Raw genomic sequence first — 19,081 nt, 5'->3', positions numbered from 1 at the left:
CAGAGAGGCTTACTGACTGTATCTATTGTCATTGCTTTATAACAGAACAAAATATACTGAACATGCCTGAAGAAAATGACGAGGAAACACTTCTTATAAGTCCCAATAACACAGTTATTGAACCATTTGATGTGAATGGAACAGAACTGGTAAGTGCCCATGTGGTAAGAGCCAGTCTGAAGCAGGTTGGGGAATGTTGTTAGTAGGGCTGGTAAATTAAGTGTATAGTTACCAATCAGATCTGGACCTTCATTTTCAAATTCAAATTTAATCAAGATCCTAAAAATAAAATGGATTTATCTAGAAAATATTGTGGCTTTAACTATCACATTAATTTAAAGAAGAATAGAAGGTAGAATAACTGAGGGTGCCAAGCTCCTTTCCTTCAAAGAATGTCCTGACCCAGTGTTTTTTGAGCAGTACAGGCCATGCCAGCAGCTTGTCATGGTGTCCCAAGCAGCACAGGCCATGCCAGCAGCTTGTCATGGTGTCCCAAGCAGCACAGGCCATGCCAGCAGCTTGTTATGGTGTCCCAAACAGCACAGGCCATGCCAGCAGATTGTCATGGTGTCCCAAGCAGCACAGGCCATGCCAGCAGCTTGTCATGGTGTCCCAAACAGCACAGGCCATGCCAGCAGATTGTTATGGTGTCCCAAGCAGCACAGGCCATGCCAGCAGCTTGTCATGGTGTCCCAAGCAGCACAGGCCATGCCAGCAGCTTGTCATGGTGTCCCAAGCAGCACAGGCCATGCCAGCAGCTTGTTATGGTGTCCCAAGCAGCACAGGCCATGCCAGCAGCTTGTTATGGTGTCCCAAGCAGCACAGGCCATGCCAGCAGATTGTTATGGTGTCCCAAACTTTTCTTTGCCTCCCCGGGCAAGTGCATGCACAGTGTATAACTTTGTTATTTTTTTAACTATTCACGCATTCGTTGCCTTGAAATGCAGCAGTCGGCTTATGTTCAATTACAACAGAAGTTCGTTACAGGACTGCTGTTTTATGTCATGATGCAGGAACAGCTACAAGAAACACCAGTTGCTAATGTATACATCTAAATATATTTAGAAAAGTGTCACAGGACTGAAAAGCTCCATTAAAGGCACCCCCTTACATACTTTGTAACATAGAATATGTGGTTGAAAAGCTCATCAGGTTTAGCCCTGCCTCTAGTCTGATATTAAGCCATTACTCCAATATGGCTTTAGTTCTTAAAGTTCCGTCTCTCCATATTTTAGGATTTACTTGAGGAGATATTGAGAAACACCAACATATATTCTGATACAGGTAATGTATATCTTTACTGTGAGTAAAATGTATTTCTACTTTATCTGCTAAATTACTCTGAAACTGCTGTCTTATTTCATAATACTTTTATGTCAGTTTAACTGGGCTAATTAAATAACATGGGGCAAATTTTCACCATGCAGTAACACATAGCAACCAATCAAAAATTGGCTGCCATGGGTAGAATACTGCACAGAAGTCTCTAATTGGTGGCTGTGGGTAGAACAATACATTTATTCATCCCTGTTGTAAAATATGAGGACATTAAAAGTCAATTTGACCTGTGTAAAAGCACTGGGGTTCATATAACTTTGATTGTGCCTACCGCCTTGTGTGTTCAGGCCCGGATTTGTGGCGGGGCCACAAAGGACTGGGCCTAGGGTGGCAATACATTGGGGGGGGGTAGGGGGGGTGTTGTGGCGTGGGTGGGCAGTGAATGCGATTGGCCTTGGGGCGCCTGGATAAGAAATCCGGCGCTGTGTGTGTTGGCTTTACTCTATTATCTGTTTCACAATATAAAAAATGAAGTCAACCCAGATTTTTTTGCCTAATAAAATAAAAAACTTTCTAAGCAACTTTGCAATATACATTCATTACAAATTTGTGATGGGTTTTTTAGTTATTTGTATATATAATTGCTATTAGAAGCAGTGCTTGCCAGTCATTTTCTATTCTCTGCCCTGGTGGCTCTGACTGTTGAACCAATGTAACACAAGGCAGCAGCCTGACAGACCTGACTTGCTGACCTTTGCAACATTGTTTAAAAGGAAACAACCAGGAGTTCAGCAAATGCTGCTTTCAGTAGCAAATACATTTAAAGACCACAGAATTTTTTTTTAATAAATTCATATTTTAAAGTTGCTTAGAATCATGTTTTCTTTTATTAGGCAAAAACCTATTTTTGGAGTTGATGTCCTTTAATACATAAAAACTGAATCATTTTTTTCCCTTGCTGACTTATTTGGGAAGTGCCACATCTTTCTAATAGATGTCACTTGGCAAATGTTTATCACTAGATGCTGATAATTCAAAAATTTTCCTGCTGATGTTTCCTGTTTTTGTACATGTTCAGCATATTTATATATTCAAGTGCCTTTGGGGCAGTGTGCTCTGTTTATCTCAAGGCAAACCTTTACTTGTTCATGCTGGCTGCACTGCAAAAAGAATTAGAACTGGGGTAAAAATTCTGTGTGGCCCTCCCAGTTCTGCCATCTATGCTCTACATGCAAAACTGCTTTTATTCTGTTTCTTTATATTAGTAGTAACACTGTTCAACCATTTCACATAAAGTGCAATAACGCTTATCGCATGCTTTTTTGCATTAAAATTGATGCACAATTTACTAAAGTATTATCGCATTTGTTAAGTCGCATATCGCGTGTGTTAAATAGCACGCAACCGAATGCGATAATTTTACCACATTGCATTAATTAGCGCGCAGAAATAATACTAACGTATGATTCACAAACACTTAGACGCGCTAAATATTGCATTAGTCTGTGCGAAAATTAACACCTACTTGTGACAGGCGGCAATTATAGAAAAGTACAGTTCATGAGCTTTTGGCAATAAAATATGCACTTTGCAGTGGGAAGTATGTGTTGGCCCTAGAGCAGGGGTGGGCAATCTACGGCCCGCGGGCCACGTCCGGCCCCTTGGCCTTTTTAATCCGGCCCGCCAACGACGCCAAGTCTCATCACGCGAGACTTGGTGTCATTGGCGGGCCGGAATTAAACAGACTAAGGGGGCGTAACGCTGGCCTGGCCCTGCCCGCCCTGGCCCGGGGGTAAGTAAATGTGGCCCGTGAGCCAAAAAGTTTGCCCACCCCTGCCCTAGAGTGATGTAGCCTCCAGTTTGCAGGGAAATGGTTATTTTCTAAAAAAGGAGTTTTACGAACGTAATGGTGTGTATGGCTAATATGGCGTGCGCGCGATAAATAGCGCACGTGAGTTAATTAGCGCACACAACAAGTAGCGCGCTGCGTTAATTAGCGAGCTTTGCGTCAAATACCGCACGAAAATAGTCTTTGTGACTTAAATAACGTAAACAGCATTGCATCTAAATTAACGTAAGTATGCTTTTAGTTGATTGTGCGTTAAGACGTGAAAAATTAGACGCAATAAAATTTTTACCACATGCTATAAATAACGCTCGTTTTAACGCACCTTAGTGAATCATCATAGTGGGATGACTATACAATATGTCACATGTTTGCTGACTGGGGCTGCTGTAAGATGCCATAGACCAGGGGTGTCACATAAGGGGGGCGAAATCTAAAAGGCCAAGTTGCCGGCCAAATTTTTTATTAAGATACTGTACGGTCAGGCACAGTCACAGTGCAGTCAGGTGATTGGTGGTGCACGGTCAGGCACAGTCACCAGGGGCCATATAAAACAGCTATGGGCCGTGTGTTTGTCACATGTGCCATAGACACTATTTAGTGAGCTGGTGGGGGCTGTTTGTGCCTCCTTGTAATTAAATTGCCAACACCTATTTTAAATCCCAGTCCAGGCCTGTCCTACAGAAAAGCTTGCTCACAAAGGGACAGACCTGTATTAGCAAAAAGATATTGGGCAGACAAGTCTCTGTTCTTGAATGCTTGAATTATTTTACTATGGGTTATAAAAAGCTTACTTTCACTTAATATACCTATTCCAAGTAAATAGGACATTTTACAGAAGCTAAAAAAATACTTGTGCATGTTTCCCACATTATTCGCAATAACCACAGCAGGAAAAATACCTGAGGAACAGGTATAAAAGAACTGTTTCTGTGGGGTGATGGCACATGGGGAACTTGGGAAATCTTCTCTCCCACAGCTAACAAAGCACCCATAAATATCAATGATGTAATAATTCTTTTAGGGCTGATTTGTGCGATTTCACCATTGATAAGTTTATTATATTGCAAAGGAGTTACCTGTGTGTAATTATTATGTGTATATTTGTTTGAATCTATTTTCTGTCTTTAAAGCAACACCATTTCCAACAGTAAACTCACAGAATGGATTTCCTCAAGAAAATGGCGTGCTGAATGTTGACCATCAACTTACTAATGGCTTGTACATGGAACAAAGCAGTATGTGGCCAATTACTAATGGTTATGAACCATCTGTACCAGCCCAGACATTTAATGGAGCTGTTTGCAGCCAAGGTAAACATAAAATGCTTTTAACAAGTGGTAAAGGCTAACACCATTGTTATGTTCATCAGTCCTGTGAAAAGTTGTTTGTTAGAAGTCATGGTGTAGGCCTGCTAAAGGGCCCAAGGTTGTTGTTTCTAATAATGTGGGCAGAATAACTGGCATAGGTTTCTTGTAAACAAGAACATTTTAAATTGAGGTTTGCCTGTGTGGTGGGCGATTCTTTTACCTAATGGGGAAAAAGTGGATATGTCTGTCATGAGATTAGCCATAGGCCGATGCCATACAGGGATGATTCTCAGCCTCTGTTTTTCTGCCCCGACGCTGGTATGAGCCTTCTTCTTTGCCTGCACCCAGAACCATTGCATGGGCCCGGGTCAATTGTAGCCAATATTCACCATGTGTGCCTGCATCCGGGCCCACACAGTGATGATGGTTGCAGGCAAGAAAGAAGGCAGATGCCAGTGTAGTGGCTCATTCTCCGTTTTTCTCCAGCCCAAGATCAGCCCTGTGTGACATCAGCCTATGGCTAATGCCCACTTGAACATACTTTGAGTGAAATCAGCCCCATGTGTGCAGTGACAAGTGGATTCTACACACAGGTTAAAGGCTGAGTTCTCTACTGGTGGAAAAAACACATGTGCCATATAGTAGCCCACAGAGCCCAACCCCTGTCTAAGATGTCTTAGTGAGCTGGTATTTTGTTACAAAATTGTTGCAAAGTGATTCCATTGCCCCTATTTAATTGCACTTGAGAGGTTCAAAGCACGATTGAGTATGCAACTCTTGCTAGTTACAGATGTTACAGATTTTTCTTGTCATTTTAGGAGTATATGTCACACAGCTTAACACTTCAGGAAATAGCTACCAGCAAGAGCAACCAGTGCAAGGACTTGGCCAGCAAGCTTCTCATTATGTCTACAAGGAAATCAGCACCCTTCAGCCAATAACTAATAGCTTTGTACCATCGGTACACTCCCCAGCCCTTGTATACAATCATCAAATATATCCACAAGGTAAGTAAATTTAGATTTAGAAAAAAGTTACTATCTAGCAAGGGCACCAATAAGTGTGAATAAACATTTCTTTCTATCATTATTATATTCCAGTCTGCATATGCTCTTGAAAATACATGTACAGGCACCACTTATTTTCTATTGGCACTCGGACTGCTAAATTGGGAAGCTGCAAAGAAGACTAGGCTTTTTAACACTTTAAGTATTTTAACGAGTTGGCATATCCATCAAAGGCTTTTCAGGTGTAACAGTTTGTCAGAAGTGATTTGACTGCTTTAAGCAGTTGAATTCACTCCTTTTTAAGGGGTGTTGGAATTTTTAAAGAAATGGCATAATGGTGCTGCAAAAGAGGAGTGAGTAGGAACCTAGGGCTTTCCAGTGGAGGCATATAGACGCTGTGAGTATCATTTGAGCCCCTATAAAATACCTGACATAGTTCTCTATTAAAGTAAGAGCATGAGGTTGTTGTGGGTTCGGATTGCTATGTTTTGTTGCTTGGTCCCTAGCGTAGGCTGCTTTATATGACCCACTTAATATCCAATTACAGAATATATGGATTTCTTAGGTCTAAAATGAACCCTTATCCGCAAAACCCCAGGTCCCAAGCATTCTGGATAACAGGTTCCATACCTGTACAATAATCCACAAGCCTAGTACCACAGATCCATGTGACTGTGGGCCTTTTTTTTTTTTTTTTTACATGGCACACTGTTTCAAGGATTAATTGTAATTCACGATGAAGGAAAATTCAACTTAGAACTTGCACAATCATTTCGTAATATAGTCAAGGGGACCTCCTTGGCTTCTTACCAGTGTTGGTAGAAACAAGGACATATGCATATGCTGTGGTGCAGGTGTCACTTGTATATATGGATATGTGTAGCCACAGCTTAGTAAGCAGCAGAGCCAGAAAGCAAACTTGCAGATGGCCGAATTAAGCAGGATCAGTGTTAAACTTGCCATACGAGAAGCAGAAATTATTGGGTATGTTAGTATTTTCTTACTACACAATAATGGCTAATGGGAATTTGTTTTATACGTTTGCAATGAGAGAGTCTGTTTTAAAAGTCGTGTTTTAAGTACCTGTGTGAATTGGGTCTTTAATGGGAAACCGATCAGCACTGTTCAATGATTTGGAAATTTGTATATGTATCTGATGTATCTTACTGTATTTGGCATTGTCTCAGCTTCCAGTCATTTTTATTTGGTCTCTCTCAACAGCATCAGAACCTGATTTGTATGATGTCATACAGAATCAACCACATGTCAACGAAGTCTACAAACCTGCCACTAACGGTATATATCAGGATCCGACTGAGCGTGAAACACATGCAAGAACTGTGGAACCAGCACCCCCTGCTGTCACTAATGCTTGTGTTGATTCTCTGCCCAATCCAGAGCCGCCTCAGACTACTTCTACAGAAAAGCAATGCCATGGTAAGGTGATGTACTGTATATCATTCACTGATTTGATAATGGAAGTACTGTACACCCATGCCTGGTCACTTATGGACAAAGCAATCCTGATCTTTGAGAGGAATGATATAAAATGTTTATTTTCCAGAGTCTTAAAGATCAGATCGCTTTGCTCTCAGTCTTTTAAATTTTCAAAGAAGTCTGCATATCAATCTAAATACCAGTCCAGTTAGGAGGACAGTTTGCTTTCCAAGTTCTAAGGGGGTTTACTCACTAAAGGGTAAACTTTAGCTGCTACATTGGCCAAAATTCTATGGTTGATGCTTTGGCCCAGGGTCCCCAGCATGCTGCCTGGAGTTTTTTTAACAGCTGTACTAATTATGGGACTAGCAATGGCAGTAGAAAATTGGGTATCCGTTCAATTAAGGTATCATACCCTGGGTCATGTACTGGGTGGTTCACTTAAAGGCAGAGTCCCATATTTATTTTAGGTGTATACATGAACCCTAATCCCAAAAGTGTAAAAAAAAGTTTAAGGCTTGAAGGTCAAGAAAAACCTATTATTCTTAGACCCCTCCTAATGTTATGGAGTTAAGGGAGTCAGTATAGGATCCTTCATTTTCTTATTCCTGCACCTCACTGGGGGTAACTATTACTCTTAGACCTTTACTAATGTTATGGAATTAAGGGAGTCTCATATTTCTTTTAAGGGTTTAGGGCTATACATGAACCCTGATCTCAGGATTGTAAAAAAAATAAACGTTTAAGGCTTCAAGTTAAAGAAATGTGTCACTATTATTTTTATACCCTTCTTAATGTTATGGAGGGAGTGAGTATGGACCCCCTCACTATTTATATTCCTGCACCTTACTGGGTTGCAGGGTAGGAGGAAGAAGAGTGTATGATGGGACTGTTCTTGTTGCTCATAGATATATATACATATATTTTCTATTTATACCATGTGCATATGTAATAGATTAGAGATGGGTCAAAGGCATGGCATATTTATTAGGGCTTAATAGAGAACCAAACCCCAACACTTTTCACAAGAGCTCCCCATTTGTTATTCTGTTAGATGTGTCAGTGACCCTGCACATGCTCAGTATGTTCTGAGCAGCTGTTAAGAAGGTAAGCTTAGGGGTTGTAGCAAATCATCAAGCAGAATATAAGATTTGCCTGTCATATAAATGGATGCTACAGGGTGGATTAATTATGATAACTGCACTGGCTTCAGAGCTGCCATGTACTAATGATCTGTATTATTTACTAATCAGCTTTATATTGTGACATTTATATTTATAATTTAAGTTGGCCCCTTAGCTCAGTAAGTGACAGCAGCACAGAGCATGTGCAGGGAATCAGCAGAAAATATGGGGAGCTACTGGGGCATCTTTGGGGGCACAGGCGCTGATGCAGAAGCCCAAAACATTATGCGTAACATTTCTGCCCTACTTCTTTAGTTAAGCCTTACTTCTCATTTAAGGACCTTATTGATCAAATGACAATGATAACAAATATTAAACAAGGTCAAGGAAGAAATAAGTTTTATTACTGGCAGCTGTTCTCCAGCAGGTTCTTAGAGCCAGTTGCTCCCACCTAAACAGTATTTTTTTAGGCATCAATTACCACCTTAACAGTTGCCCCTCACAGGTGCCTGGACTCAGTACACTGGCCTTCACCCAGTGAAGTAATTTAAAGGAAACTAACTAACTCTTACTACTTAAGCAAGCCGTAAAAGGGGCTTATCCTACCACATCACCTTGTTCATGTGTGCCCTTCTCCCAGGTACTATATTTCCCTCTTAAGTACTATCTTACCTAAGCAATATTAGGAAGAATGCTTCTTCATAATTTACATAAAATGGCTGTATTATTTGGACCTGGTATTTTCTTTTATTGAGAACTGCACTCTGCACATAATAAGCTATGTCCTTGTTACTGTCTAATTAAGGGGAACAACATAATGTAATTTGCACTTCGAGATATGGATGTGGTAGTACAGTACGTATGAACTAGCTTTGCTTTGATCTGTATTGTATAGAGATTGTACCATTAGCCATCATTATTACTTGTGCTTAGTCACATTTGTACTTTTTTAGGGAGCAGTCCTTTACTCACTTCATGGGAGGTTACAGTCTTCTATAAAGGGAAGCAAGTTCTCCAGAAAAATGTGTCCACAAAGTTTGTCATAAATACAGGAGTCATGGACAGTCAGATGGGACCTGTAGACATTGTTTGCCTTCCTTCAACTGACGACTTGGTGGACCAGACTCAAATCAACCTTACCAAGACAATCTTGGACAATGTAGGAGGAGGCTTACAGCTTGAGGTCAGCCCACAAGACTATAAGCTACATGCAACAAGAGTGGGCAAATCCAGGGTCTACTGGTCAATGTCTGGAGGCCTTGACATAATGGGGAATCCGTACGAGGGAATATTGCTGAAAAGAGGCATCCAGGCTGAGATCTTCGATTTTAGGAAGTTCTGGGAAGGTAAGTTTAGTGCAATCACCTCTATAACTTGTGAAGAATAAAAACACTGAGGGTCATTTGTAAAGACTGGGCAAATTTGCAGCTGGGCAGTAACCTATAGCAACCAGTTACCTTTTAGCCTTTTTCATTCAGCTGCAGGTTGAGCAGTGAAAGCAAATACCTGATTAGTTGCAATAGGTTACTGCCCAGGTGCAAATTTGCCCGATCTTTATAAATGACCCACACTGTGCACTCATATTTCTAAACTATAACATGAAAGAAGAAGTTAAATATTTGTTTTACAAAACTGCTTTTTAATAAGGGCTTATTTATAATCGCAAGGAGAAGTGCATATTGCATACCTTGACACAAAATAGCATAAATAAAAATCCTATTCACAAAGGAACTTGCATCTATATACCAGCAACTATAAATTGCTTCCACTGTGCAGTATTAGGTGTACGGTACAAGTTGCAAGAATGCAAGGGAGCCCTGAGAGCACTTGCTTTGATGTGTTACTTACCAGGGCTCCTTTTGCATGCTGCACATAGGCTTGCAACTAACTTGCACCAAATATTGCACACTAACGCAGTAATTCATACACTAATCTGGTAAAACAGGTTGTAAAAAGACAAGCAGCACTGGTAATAATTTCATGATTTGGGTGTAAAATTTAGTGCACAATGATGATATTCAAGAACCTCCTTGCGCCCATACACATGCCTAGTAGCAATTCACTTATTCATTGATGCAGTGGTACGCTAAAACAACCTGTTGGTAATTCCAGGGATCCCTTAGCAGACCGCATTAAAAGCCTCAACTGATGCCATTTAACACAGATCCAGAGTAAAAATTATAATTCAGACATATATGTATATGATCCTTTATATGTCACACTTTCAGGATTGGCTGTTTGCTTTTCTCTAATTCTTCAAAAGTATTTTGATCAATTAGCTTACATCAGAACCCAATAAACCCTTGGGTTGCAGTTTTTAATAGGAGCATTTAGGTGCCCATACACTGAAAGATCCGCTTGCGGTAGGCAATATTGAATTGATTCAGTTGTCATGGGTCAAATGATCGGATCACATTTTTGGGCAGTTGTGTATGCCCATCTAGGGCCCCATGTGTGGGCCAATAAGCTGCAGACTTGTACCATTAGCAGCTTTTACCAGCCTGTGCATAGCCACCTTAAAGCTTCCCTGACATCACCAATACTGGCCCGTTTTAGCCCAAAAATACTCCAAAAAAAATACTCTAAAAACAACTAGAAGTTGTCACAGCAGCTTGTAAAGTAAGGACAGGGAACATTTAAGAAACGTGTCCAGTTTAGGCACGGGAAAATTTAGCTTGGCGAACAGTGTTCTGCATCTCATATATACTGTAATTTGTTGTTATAAGGTACAATTCTCTTTTCAGAGCAGAGCTCACCCTTTCTATGGTTAGCACTGACAGGGCCAACTGGGCTTTCTCTTGTTTCTGTTGTAGATTTGGGGGCCTACAAGATGCATCAGCGTCAATCCCCAGATTATACCATATACATGTCCTTCGGTCAGAGCCTGACAAACCCTATAATGAGGAGACTGGTGTTAGTAAAGGTGAGTGTTGGTGATGCACTGCATGAAATGTTTAACTTTAAGAAAGCATTTAAAACAAATTTAAATTATTACCGCTTATTTAAGCAATGCAGCAATAGTACACATGACTTTACAGAAGTCCCTTGCCAGTGGAACTTAGCCTTTGGCCCCTACAACATCCAGGAGCCAATGTCTTGAATACCTGTGTTTTTCACTTGTTTTAATGAGTGAGTGTCCCATACTTGGGCTGATATGTTCGCTCCAGACTGAGTCAGCTTATTGGCCTATATTTGTGGTTGAACTACTCTGTCCAAGGTGTCCATACACTGAAAGATTCTTTCATTGGGAATGTCAATGAGTCAATACATTCCTCACTTCAAAAGGATTTTTAAACCTGGCCGATTGACATCTGGCTGATTTTCATCCAGATATTGGTGGGGTAGGTCTGTCTTAGGGCCCATATATAGACCAGTAAGCTGCTGCCTCGGTCCAACGGCAACTTTTAATGGGGCCATATATGGGTCTGGCCAGATATCTATTAGTCAGGTTATCATCATAAGGCCACCAATATGGCTATCTGCCAGTGGGCCTGCTGAGGTCCCACTATGATCCTGGCATCCAAATGACCGGATCAGACTATTTGCCTATCACCTCAATTAGTTAGTAAACACATTTTTCCTGGTACTGTCTGCACTCTTCACCTTTTGGCAGATATATAATCCAGTGTGAGGGGCAGTGGTGGAAGGCACAAGGCAGCCCTGTCCCTAACACCTGCTGACGATAAATAAAAAAACAAATCTCCCCAGCTGGAAACCAGGTGGTTAAATCTTGTGGGGGAGTTATGGGGAAGTGAGTGGGGCAGTACCCATCTCTGCCCTTATGGGCACATACACAAAACAGCTGGCCCATCTGTGTGTGTGTGTTGATTGGTAAGAGAAGGGGGAGCTGAGGTCTAGGGCACAAGCCCATAATCATTAATCCCTGATGCAAATTGGGATTCCCATATCTGGATTATGGGTTTGCCAATAAAAGATGGCAGTTTGCATTTATGATACTGATGAGATAAAATCTATTTTATTGTTGGCAACTTTAATTTGAGCTACTTTGTTAAAAAATGAAATGACTGTTACAAAGCTACAATCTGTCTCTGTATGAAAGGGAGATTCTCGTGTACAGTTCTATATTGGAACTTGTCTTTGCTGTTTCTTTAGTCAGAAAGCAGTGTTCTTAGGAAAAGAAGCAAAGCTGGCAATACATTGAAATATCCACTTGTTTGGTGAGGTTGCCCGATGTGCCAACCTCGAGAATTACGTTAATTGATATCTGCCTGATTTTTGGCCAGATAGTGGTTGGGCAGAGTCGGTCTAAAGGGCCATAATCAGCATCTTACATTTGGCCGCCTTTATTCTTTAGGCTCACAGGGTGTTTTGACTTTCCTGAGTTCTTGTGAGATGTCTCAGCCTGCAGCTATGGGCAACTCAATTGGGTCAGTTCAGCACCCGTTTTAGTATATCAGTCCTTTAGTTCTTCAGATTAAATGAAGGTACCAGAAGGCCGCTAAGCAAGCTTTTCTTCCGCTTCTACCACTTGGGGCAGGTTCCAGGCGTGCATACTCCAGCAGTTATGTGCCAAAATCCACAGGCCTACACATAAGCTTTTTGAACCGTAGGGAGAATTTTTAGCATGTGATTATCCACAGGATGAGAATCTGTCCCATGTGTCAGGAACATAAATATTCTGCACAGCCATAAAACTGTAGATAAATTGCAGGAGGGGTCAGAGTCTTTGCAACTATCTGATAATAAGGGGGGTCAAGATAATAATCCATGAATGGAGTCAGGAGTGACTCTTTCTGGTGCCTGGCTGGTTAGTAACTCCCTTATCAGTAAAGTGTGCCTTACACAATAGGGTAATGACACTCAAGGAGGTTTGTCACCTGCTGTTAAATTTGGGCTACTGCAGGTGACAAATTTTGGTTTTCCACTAGCATTTCACTTTATAGCCAGTGGGAAAGCATTCAGCTGAGATTTATCACCTGCAGTAACCCAGATTTAACCGTGAGCAACAAATCTCCCTATATACCATCATCCTTGGTGCAGTGGCACACAAGAAGATTGGTCGCCCGCGATAAATCTATGCCACCGAAATGCCATCCCACCGTCAAGAGTATAAATCGCTGGTGGGATTGCATACGCTTCACTTTGGTTTTCTGAAGACACCCAAAGTTTCCTTGAGCGGCTACTAAATGCCAGAATATACCCTGCCATAGAGATTACTGATAATTGCCTCGTCTGATAATTGCATTGTCTGTTTTATTAGCTGTGACAAGTAGCTGCTACTAGTAGCTCCATGTGTCTTCCCCCCTCAGGGCAGTGGCACACTGTGTTTTCCGAAGTTGCCTGAAGTATCCTTGTGAGGCAACTTCGGGTGACCAAAGTTGCGTATACCATCCCACCGGTGATTTACATTCTTGCCAGTGGGATGGCATATCAGGCGGATTAGTCGCCCACAATAGCAAAGATTTATTGTGGGAGACTAATCTCCTTGTGTGCCACTGCCCTTAAGGACACATGAGACATTTTGTTGCCCAATGATAAATCAGGGTTACTATGGGTGACAAAACTTCCCTTGTTTCCTGATGGGGAAGCATATGCAACAAGGCTTCTTCTGAAGTAATTTAATCGCTGGCGACTAATGTCCTGGTGTGTCATTGCCTGACTAGGCAGGTAAATAAAGTGCTGTCATCAGTAGTGTAATATTGGAGAATATTTCCATTTGTTTCTAGAGAAGTCAGCCTCCCAGGATCTCAATATTTCTGGCCTGGCCTGAGGGTGAGAAGGGACTTGATGTCAGATATGACAAAGAAATAAGTAGAGGGGAGTAGAGACCTACATGGGTCTGGTTTTTCAGACCCGCGTCCCGCTTACACTAAACCTGACACAGTGGACATTGCGCCGATTGGAATTGACATCATGCACCAATCACTTTTACATAATGAAAAGTAGAGTTTAATTTGTTACCCCTAAATGGCCAGCCCACTGAGTCGGGTGCTAGTGGGTTACCCACATGGGGGGACATCAAGTAGGTTCCAGCCAAGTCCTGACTGCTTTGCAGGTATCCCGAAAGTACCCGACCCAATGCAAGATTCTAGAGGCTAAGCCAGCTCTAACTTGCTCCACCCATGCATTATAATATTGTCTTTTTTAACACTGACTGTAAATTGTCATAGAGAGAGTGTTGTGCCCTGTCAGTGAAGTGTGTGTGTGTTTTGTCCAGAGGGTAACAAGAGAATCACAGCTTTTAAGAATTAAGCAGTCAGGTTCTGAGTCCTGTTCTATTTCAGCAGTAGCTGCTCTTGGGTTTAATGGTTCTGAAGATTTCTGGGAGGGGGACATGGCAGAGGGAGGGGGGAATAAAAGGTTGTTGCCAAGCTGGGGAATGTACAGGGTGGAAGCACAGACAAGGTGAATATGCAGTGCCTTAGAATAGAATATCCATTTCTAAACTGGGGGGCAGCCTGAGGGTCAATAATATTTGGGGTGAATGCTGCTGAAAGCAACAATAAACAGAAGGGCACCTGTGTGACCCAGTGTATAGTACAAACCAATATATTATAATAAGGTTGGTGAGTAGGTAGGTAGGAGTTACATTATACAGGTGTGGGACTTTTTTTTTTTACAATGCTCGGGACCTGGGGTTTTCTGGATAAATTATATCTCCATACCGTAAGTCGACTTAAAAAATCATATAAACAGTAATTAAACCCAATAGGATTGTTTTGTTTTCAATAAGGATTCATTTTATCTTAGCTGGGATCAAGCTACTGTTTTATTACTAAATGTAAAAGTGAAATTGTTTTAAAAATTGTTTGATTAAAATGGAGTCTATGGGAAATGACCTTCCCCAAATTTGGAACTTTCTGTATAATGAGTTTCTGGATAATACTATGAACTGTACATTAAGCAGGCAGTGTCCTAGCCTGGTGGGAACACATATATTTGTGTGACTTACATGAATACACTTGTCCTGTTACACATTATATTAACTCTTCTACATAACAAAGTACTGTGGGCTAAAGAAGCTGGCTGTTAGACCTGCCCTGTACTACATTTCATAAAGAGCACTTCAGAATTAAATTCTCCATTTAAAGGGAAGATACAGTACTGACCCTGGCTTGTTGCTTGGATGTCTGTGTGGAGCTCTGTACCCCTTTATCTGAAGAGCGGCACCTTCACTTGATACAAAATAGCAGTCTGGGGATCCCATGGTAGTAGAAAGGGAATGTTGGTTCCTATTCATCCAAGAAAACCATCGCTGCGTATTCCCATAAACGTATTCTCCTGAAATTTCCCTTATGTTGTTGTTTAAAATTAAAAAATGCAAAATAAAATCTTTAAAAAAACAAAACGTATTCTCCTGGCAACGTTCTCCTGTTTGTGCAAAACTCTGCAATCCCCCCCATATTGAACCAATGGCTGGAAATCTGATTTTCCTCTGTAGCTTTATAGGGAAGACCTCTGTGTTCTTCATGTAGACTTTGTGCAGCTGATGTTGGTGCTCTTGGGAAGCTCTGTGCATGCAGGCAGTCAGCGTAACACTGTGTATATATCTCAAGGCAGCCAATGGCTTTCTCTTCTCTTAAGTTTCACTTTCCAATTCCTGAGCAGCCATGGGATTTACCTCAGTGCCCTTCCCCTCTGCGTCCCAGCCAGTCTGATTGGTTAACCTTTGCTTTGTCAACGGGGGATTACTAGCACGACACTTAAATAAAGTTATATTAAGTACAGTTTAATTGAAATCTAGTAATAATTTAGTTTGCTTAGTTATATCATGGTGTCAGCCTCTCATAAGAATATAGTCTTATCTATTTCTTCCCTAATTTTATCCACAAAGAAGAAGATATGACCCTTCCAAACAAACTGCAGTGTACATTTATATATACACTGTTACCAACCTACATTGGCAGACTGGGCTGGGGGGACACCAGGAAAAAATCTGGATCCCTGCTGCCCTCCCCCAATAGCAGTGAAGTGTAAGGTACGCAAGGGGGAATAGGGGCTTGCAGTCGGGGGCCCCTGGGGTAGTATAGCTTGCACACCCCAATCCAACTTTGCTGACCTAGGTATAAATTCACATATATAAACTATATACAGGCATGGGATACCTTATCCGGAAGCCCATTATCCAGAAAGCTCCGAATTATGGAAAGCCCATCTCCCATAGGCTCCATTTTAATCAAATAATACAGAATTGAACTGATTTCCTTTTTCTCTGTAATAATAAAACAGCACCTTGTAATTGATCCCAACTAAGATATAACTAATCCTTATTGGATGCAAAACAATCCTATTGGGTTTAATTCATGTTTTATTGATTTTTTTAGTCTTAAGGTATGGTGATCCAAATTACAGAAAGACTCCTTATCCGGAATACCCTTGGTCCCAAGCATTCTGGATAATGGGTCCTATACCTGTATTGCAATATCTATACTAACTGTAGATTTTAGTATCACAATAAACTTTGATACAATGTTTGTTCAAGAAACCATCCAAGCCCCTCTAAGGGCAAAGACACATGGGGTGATTAGTGGCTGCAACTTTTAAAAAAGATTTAAAGGTCAATATATACGAGATGCAGCGACTGACTAATCGTCCCGTGTGTCATTAATAGGCATTAATAGAATCCAGTACTTTGGAAAAGAGCTAACAAGAGTGTAACCATCATGCACCATTGAGAAGGCTGACACCCCGGACAAACCCTATCCAAATGGTCTTCTTATTCCAGATGAATGATAAGCAGGGTCTCTGATATAACATTAAGCAGGGCACTAAAAGCTAGAGTTGCCTCTAGGCTGAAGCAATTTCAGTTTGGGACAGGAAGTACTTGCTAGAAAGTATATCTAAATGTTCAGATAAAAAAAAATGTGTCAGACTTGTTAATACAATGGCTAAATACAAGTTTATGGCAAATTCACAGAATTCTTACGTGACTTTTGCTTCCAGCTTGTTCCTCATTTTGCCTCTTACTGGCACGAGATGGCGAAGAAAGAAGGGGCCTCATCAATCAACCAAGAACTCATCAGTTTGCAGATTTCCAATGGGAGTTCCTTCAGCTCAGACTTAGATCTGTGTCTAATGGACATTGACTTCTCCTGTTTGGTGTAAGCGAGTGCATATTATTAGGATTGAAATTGTATCCAACCTGACTTGTTAGGTTTCATTATCAATGACATATAGGCCTGTGACATGTCCAACAGGGTCAGGACGCCCTGCAAGTGTAACAAAGGGTCTCAGGGTGGGTCCATATCCTACTGGCCCCGATCTGAGAAAATTCCCACGAGCCCTTTCTTATTTCCAATGTAAGCCTATATAACCTCTGTAGCATTTTGCACTGTCTCCAGCTAACACGGGTAAGAGCGGGCCTGGGATGTCAGCTTCTCTCGTGGGTTCTGGGAGGCCCAGTCTGACATTGGCATACACAAGGTATCCTTTAGGTGCAGGTTACCAGGAGCAAAGTCAGTCTTTAGCATTAGTGAAGATTAGAAAGCAATGTGTGCTGCTAGCGTTGGTTTGACAACCTACACACCAACCGTAACAACCCATATAATACTGTACTTTGTGCAGGTCCCAGCCAAGGCAGGGCTCTTCAACTGAAGAGGTGAATGCCTGATGTATAGAGGTTAATATGACCTATTTGTTACATATCATCTCTTTGTCATTAGAATCCATCCTCCAAACAAGCTGTTAGGTTAATAATCAGCTCACTACATGGAAGCCATTAGCTCTAAGGCATGATGACATTCTAACCTATAATAGCACTGCGATTCATGGACTATGTGCTGCAAACATATCAGTTATACAGTAATATACTGTATGTGTCAATATGGCTGCCTCTGCCATAGGAATATGTTGCATTCCAGCAGATTCCTGCCTCCATCATTGTGGTGGTTATGTGTATAGATTCTTCTTACAGTTTTATGTCTTTGAGATACAGAGCAGTATTTGAAATGTGATCTGTTTTGTGCAAAACATTCCATTCGCTGAAAATACAACTCCTAACATAATATTGTAGCATATAGCGGTTCTTACTGAAGGGCGGAATTACACCAAGAAGGTTACGGATTCGCTGGTCCATTCTGAAAAAAGCACTTACAATAATGAAGACAGTATTGGCGTAGACCTAAGGAAGTGGTTTAGGCAAGAATATTGCTGAGCAAAGGGACCCCACAGGGACCAAAATGATTATCATACAATTGTTTGTAATCAGAGAGGCTGCTGTAAGGTGCCACAGACAGTCACTATGTATTGGGCCTGTGGGGGCTGTTTGGGCCCCATGTACTTGTAATGCCAGGGCATATATTGAATCCCAGTCTGGGCTGGGTCACACTCTTGTCTGACCGCAGGGGGATTACATTTGCTATTTCACAGAGAAGAAAAAGGTCACTGTAAAGAATTATTGATCTATGCACTATTCTGTATAAAATAATATAAAATGATTATAATTTGTAATTTTGTTGAACAAACCTCATGCACTATGAGCAGTGAGCTACAGATCTGCAGTGAGCTGTTGCACTTTTGTAAAGAAAAAAATTCCCTTAAATGTGCAGTAGGAACGGATGGGATTAGAGTAGTATAATTAGAAAAAGGTATCGTAACCCTGAATTTACTAACTATAATAGCTACTCCTATATTCTTATTATTGGAACTGCAAATACAAATCAGCAATATAACAATCTTATATAGCAGGGGTCCCCGACCCGGGAGCCACTTATAAATGGAAATACAGTTGGGGAGCAACACGAGCATAAAAAAAAGTTCTGGGGTGCCAAATAAGGGCTGTGATTGGCTATTTGGTAGCCAACAGGAGACTCTGTTTGGCAGTAAATCTGGTTTTATGCCTCCAAAACTTGCCCCAAGCCAGAAATTCAAAACTAAGCAGCTGCTTTGGGAGCAACAGCCAAGGGGTTGGGTTGGGGATCACTGCTGTATAGAGTCTGTGTGATTCAACCTTTGTATTAATCAGCACATTGAGTAGTCTATTAGCGACAGTAACTGCTGCTGAATATTCCGTGGCCTGTAATTCTTTCCTTACATATTTACATTCTACACCGTTTGTATACACTGGCCTGTGTTTTTCTACTAATGTGTTACAAAATAAAAATGGTTGTGAACAAAATA

At 41.2% G+C, this 19,081-nt stretch overlaps 1 protein-coding gene across 1 annotated transcript in view; it reads left to right on the top strand.

Annotated features, from left to right (window-relative positions):
- Window positions 1–19,081, top strand: part of irf7 (interferon regulatory factor 7) — a 26,432-nt gene extending 7,351 nt beyond the window's left edge. The window contains exons 5-12 of the mRNA XM_012962383.3: window positions 46–149; window positions 1,236–1,284; window positions 4,258–4,437; window positions 5,253–5,441; window positions 6,663–6,878; window positions 8,956–9,348; window positions 10,816–10,925; window positions 16,907–19,081. Coding sequence (XP_012817837.2) covers window positions 46–149; window positions 1,236–1,284; window positions 4,258–4,437; window positions 5,253–5,441; window positions 6,663–6,878; window positions 8,956–9,348; window positions 10,816–10,925; window positions 16,907–17,068 — 1,403 coding nt within the window. The 3' untranslated portion in view covers window positions 17,069–19,081. The remainder of the gene's footprint in view (window positions 1–45; window positions 150–1,235; window positions 1,285–4,257; window positions 4,438–5,252; window positions 5,442–6,662; window positions 6,879–8,955; window positions 9,349–10,815; window positions 10,926–16,906) is intronic.

Source organism: Xenopus tropicalis, chromosome 4 (assembly GCF_000004195.4).
Source record: "Xenopus tropicalis strain Nigerian chromosome 4, UCB_Xtro_10.0, whole genome shotgun sequence".
NCBI lineage: Eukaryota > Metazoa > Chordata > Amphibia > Anura > Pipidae > Xenopus > Xenopus tropicalis.
This window is presented reverse-complemented; position numbering and strand designations above follow the sequence as displayed.